Consider the following 5,791-nt stretch of genomic DNA (forward strand, 5'->3'; position numbering starts at 1 on the left):
ATGCTAATGACACACAACTATATGCGTCTTCCCCCAACCTTACTCCTGCTGTACTACAGAACGCCAGTGACTGTCTATCCGCAGTCTCCAACATCATGTCCACTCTCTATCTGAAACTGAACCTCTCCAAAACTGAACTTCTTCGGCTCCCACCATCTACTAACCTCCCTAAATCTGACATTTCCCTCTCCGTGGGTGGTACCACAATAACACCCCGGCAGCAGGCGCGCTGTCTGGGTGTTATGTTTGACACAAATCTCTCCTTCACATCCCATATACAATCTCTTGCCCGCTCTTGCCGTTTACACCTAAAGAACATCTCTAGAATCCGCCCTTTTCTCACTCTCACCATGGAAACAACTAAAACCCTCACTGTAGCATTGATCCACTCCCACCTGGATTACTGCAACGCTCTATTAAGTGGCCTCCCCGTCACTCGACTATCCCCTCTCCAGTCCATACTTAATGCAGCAGCCAGGGTCATCTGTCTGACTAATCGGTACTCGGACGCGTCCGCTCTTCGCCAGTCCTTACATTGGCTGCCCATTCATTATAGGATCCAATTCAAAGTACTTGATCTCACCCACAAAGCTCTCCACAGTGCAGCACCCCCCTACATCTCCTCCCTCATTTCTGTCCATCGGCCTAACCGACCGCTGTGCTCTGCAAACGACTTTCGACTAACCTCTGCACTAATTCGTACCTCCCACTCCCGACTCCAAGACTTCTCCCGTGCTGCTCCTATCCTCTGGAATGCTCTACCCCAAGAAATCAGGACTATCCACAATTTGCATAGTTTCAGGCGCTCCATCAAAGCACATTTGTTCAGAGCGGCCTATCAAGTTCACTAATCAAAGTCATTCTATGTGTAGGTGTGCGGGTGTAGCCCATTCACTATCTCCATCCATCCCTCACTCCCTCAAGATGGCTGGACCTTCATTGTAAATACACACCTGTACTTTGTATCTCCCCCACCTCATTGTAGATTGTAAGCTCAGGGTCGTCTTATTTCGCTTTAATTATTGTATTGTTAACGTTGTTACTTATGACTTGTGTTTTGAAACTGTTAAACTGTAAAGCGCTGCGGAATATGTTGGTGCTATATAAATAAAGATTATTATTATTTATTATTATTATTATACTATTCCGCACAGTCCCAGTACAGCAGCCAGACACAGACAGTGGCCAGAAGACATATTTTTTTTTTTTTATAAATCTATTGCTATTGTCTTTCAGCGTTTCTGCAATGTTTTTTTGTCCCTATTCAAATGAATGGGACACAAAAATTCATGTGAAAAGGCTGCAAAAACACTGAATATTTCCTGCCAACACTGTAGACCAATCCGCAGCAAAAAATGGTGCATGTGAACAGACACTACAGGGGTTTTCGGATAATGAAAAAATAATTAGCATGAAATGATAAACCCTCCGCGGCTCCAGCACTGATGTTCCGAGGGTCTCTGCCAGTCTCAGCACTGGGCTGAAGGGGTTTTGTGGCTCCGGGTGTCTCTGCCAGTCTTAGCACTGGGCTGCAGGGGTCTTGTGGCTCCGGGAGTCTCTGCCAGTCTCAGCACTGGGCGGTAGTGGTCTTGTGACTCCAGGGGTCTCTGCCAGTCTCAGCACTGGGCGGTAGTGGTCTTGTGGCTCCAGGGGTCTCTGCCAGTCTTAGCACTGGGCTGCAGTGGTCTTGTGACTCCTAGGGTCTCCGTCAGTCTTAGCACTAGGCTGCAGTCATCTTGCGGCTTCATCTTATATTTTTGCTGCAAAGTGAATAACCATCAGGGACCCTGAAACATCGGCCATGGAGCCAGAGGGAAATTAGCAGAGTAGTTTGGGGACATGTATTTTTTTTTTAAATCGCTTTTTATTCTGCTGTTTGTGAGGTAGGATGTAGAAAAAGACGGCAATTCTGCTAATGTTTTCTATTATGTGACTGTACAAGCCCCCTTCACATGACCTATCGTGTTTTTGACGGATGCCACGTGTCCCCTATCTGACCTATGGTGCTGCACTCATGTTCATGTTTTCCCAGCAGCGCAGATGACAAGGGCCAATACAAGTCTATGGGTCCATGTGCCACACATGTGCAGTCCGTGTTTAACATGGAAAGTACATGAGAAGCTTTGTAATTTAATTTCCATTAGCCATGCTGGAAAAACATGGATGGAACATGGACGGCACACTGACTGAAAACACTGGTGACACCGATATCGGTGTTAAATGTGCATGTTTTATATGGATATGGGGGCCCCCACTTTGAATTTTGTCCAGGGCCCCAATTTGTCTAAAACCAGCCCTGATGCCAACACTACAGTTTTATCTACTTTCATTTGGTGCTGGAGGGCATCCTTCTTTGGACCTTTGAGAGCTATTTGACCTTAAATCCAAACCAGTGCATACTCCGTTTACCACAGACGGGTCACACAATGTCTACCCTGGAAGTCTCCTGGAATACTTATCTCTAATACAAGAGTGGTGAGCTGATTTGACACTTTTATTTTTTGTATACATGTCTGCATAGTATACATCCTTTAGTGAAAATGTTTACTTTTCAAAAGTCTATTGATTAAAAAGCTTATGTGTCTGAGGGACAACCCCTTTAAAGGGTTCGTACCAAGATTAGAAATTATCCTATTCAATGGAGATCCCGTGGCTCTGGCAGCATTTATCAGCTGTCACGTTACCTTTAAGCATTGGCTACAATAACATCACACATGATAAATGTGGGCCTCAGATCTTGAAAATGAGAATAAGCAGGAATATGAACCATAATGAGACACCTAGGAATTAATCATTCATTAAGTTAAATTCCCGTGGGCATATATTGCTGCAGAATTGCTTTTCTCCAGACACTATGTCCTGAGAATTTTCTTATAAAAGACACATAGACAGACATAGATGGATATCATTGATGCCTACATCATTTAACTTAGTCTTGAGAAGGTATTATCTGTGACTAAAGGTTTCCTGATCTGAATGATAACAAGTTTTGTCTAGTAATATCACCAAGAGCAAACACAGAAAAATCCATAACATTTGTCTCTTAAGTTGATGCTATATGATTAATAGCACTTCACCTAAGATGATTATGTAATGATTAATCTAGGTGTTAGTATCGAAGGTATCCTAATCATATATAAAGAATGGGGCTCACAACTTGCTATCACATCCAGACATTGAACACTAAAATTAAATTTACTTTATAATGAATGTTAAATATTTCTTCAAGTTTTTTTTGTATTTATATAATGCAAATTATCTAAAAAAAAGTCATCATTAATGACCTCTGAAGATGTCAAAGACACCATCGATATTAAGAGGGAACTTTCTAAACAACCCAGCACTGATCTATGGAGAACTAGTGGTAACTTATATTCTTCTTGAAAGTGCTTTAACCTTAGGTTTGTTTTTTGCCATTTTCTGTGGTGGTATAAAAAGCAGCTGAAAGTCGGCATTAGGTAGCCTTAGTTGGTATTTTTGGTCTTTTGGCATCACTAGTCATTTTTAGATTAATTTATTTATGTGCTATATTAATTTATAGACAATCAAAACATAAGTAATCATGAAGATATTAAAAAGATGTCCAACTGTGACCCTTTTCTGAGGCTCATTTGTTTTAGTGTGTGGCAATAATCTGATATAACCCGAGAATTCATTTAGTTATGGTATAGAATAATTTTGTCGTTCTTTTGATGAATATTAGCACTGCGTGGATTGACCTGTGGTGGGCTGGTGCTTACACAGCAGCCAATCTCAACTAGCAAAGCAGGTAAGGAATAGTGAAAGAAGAATCTGCATTTTCTCCTTTTCAGTATACCTTCGTAACTATTTGTTTTATATGGTTTTAGATTAGTTGTCACATACCAGACATTTTATTTTTCCATTTGCCTACAGATTTGGACCATTACAGCTTTTGATGAAAGTCTGGAGGAAGAATTGCTCTCCAATGTCTATCCTTGTATTGTGTGTATGATTGCAATGGAGAAAAGAAACAGAACATTTGTCACAGAATTCGTTCTCTCTGGTCTCTTCTCCAACCCAGACCTCCAGCTTCCTCTCTTTCTGCTCTGCCTATTAGTCTACTTGATAACTTTGCTGGGAAACCTTATGATCATTGTATTAATTAGAGTAACTCCTGGATTGCAGACATCAATGTACTTCTTTCTTATAAACTTATCCTTTGTAGATGTCCTTTATTCATCAACTATTACACCCAATATTATGATTAACCTCTACTCTGAACGTAAGACGATCACCTTCATTGCTTGTGGAATACAATTATTCCTTTTCATCGATCTGGCGAGCTCAGAAGCAATGTTGCTTGCGGTAATGGCCTATGACCGATTTGCAGCTATATGTAAACCACTATATTATAATATAATTATGAGCAAAGCAGCATGTTGGAAACTTGTATTCTCAGTATATGCTGCAGGATGTCTGAACTCATTCATACATACATATTTCGCATTTACTTTACCATTTTGTGGGTCTAATCGTGTCAACCATTTCTATTGTGATATCAATCCCATCTTAAAACTTTCATGTAAAGATACATTTCTTAACCAAGTGTTCTTATTTGTTTTTGCTGGTTCTATTGAAGTAGGCTCTTTTTTATGTATTGTGATATCATATGTCTACATTATATTTGTCATACTTAGACTTGGGTCTACTAGAGGTAGGAGCAAGTCTTTATCCACTTGTGTTTCTCACTTTACTTGTGTAGCCTTATTCTACTGCCCAGTTTTCTTTATGTACTTGCGACCAAATTCTTCATATGCAGTGGATCAGGACTGGGTAGTGTCAGTGTTCTATACAGTAGTAATACCTATGTTAAATCCTATTATTTACAGCTTTAGAAATCAAGATGTGAAACATGCGCTGGTAAATTTTAAAGTGTTTAGATATTAAAATTACTGTATTTTTAGGACTATAAGATGCACCGGACCATAAGACACACAGGTTTTAGAGGAGGAAATTAGAAAAAAAATTGAAGCAAAAAATGTGGTCAATTATGTACTTAATATCCCCTACCCAGGTAAATATGGTCCCCTCATCCCCATCCTGGTATTCATGGCCCCCTCATTCCTATCCTGGTACACATAGCCCCCCTCATTCGCATCCTGGTATGCATGACCCAATCATTCCTACCTTGGCATGCATGGCCTCTCATCCTCATCCTGATGTGCATGGTCTCCCCTCATCCCTATCCTAGTGTGCATAGGCCCCCTCATCTTATTCTGGTATGCCAGGTTCCCTCATCCCTATCCTGGTATGCATGGCCTCCTCATCCCTGTCCTGGTATGCCAGGTTCCCTCATCCCTATCCTGGTGTGCATGGCCTCCTCACTTCCATCCTGGTATGCATGTCCACCTCATCTCTTGCCTGGTAGACATGTTCCCCTCATCCCTATGTTGGTATCCAGGGCCCCTTTTCTGCCCTGGTATGCATGTCCCCATCCTTATTCTGGTATAATTGGCCCCCATCCTCATCCTGGTATGCATGGCCCCATCAGAAAAACATAAAAAAAAACCAAACATTACACTTATCTTCATCTGCTCCCTCGCAGCATCTTGTTCCAGTACCAGCAGCTGCTTTATGCTTGTAAGCAACACATGGCAGGGACGTCATGCGCTGATTCCAAGCTGAGGACAACTTGGAACCTCTTGAAGGCCCTGTGTCTTTGGTGGATGGAAAATGCTTTTCATACCCTCCTGGATAAAAGTATATCTCAAGGAATGACTGGATTGTAGTAAGTTAGGTGGACTGGTTTTCCCAAAACCCTGTCACTGGT

At 41.5% G+C, this 5,791-nt stretch overlaps 1 protein-coding gene across 1 annotated transcript; it reads left to right on the forward strand.

Annotated features, from left to right (window-relative positions):
* The first annotated feature begins 3,969 nt into the window (after nucleotides 1-3,969).
* On the forward strand, nucleotides 3,970-4,908 carry LOC141098986 (olfactory receptor 5F1-like). Its single transcript, XM_073587040.1, has one exon. It carries the CDS (start codon nucleotides 3,970-3,972, stop codon nucleotides 4,906-4,908), a length of 939 nt encoding a protein of 312 aa, XP_073443141.1.
* The last annotated feature ends 883 nt before the right edge of the window (nucleotides 4,909-5,791 follow it).

The sequence above is a fragment of the Dendrobates tinctorius genome, unplaced genomic scaffold (assembly GCF_039654945.1).
Source record: "Dendrobates tinctorius isolate UK_male_01 unplaced genomic scaffold, ASM3965494v1 ptg000097l, whole genome shotgun sequence".
Classification (NCBI taxonomy): Eukaryota; Metazoa; Chordata; class Amphibia; order Anura; family Dendrobatidae; genus Dendrobates; species Dendrobates tinctorius.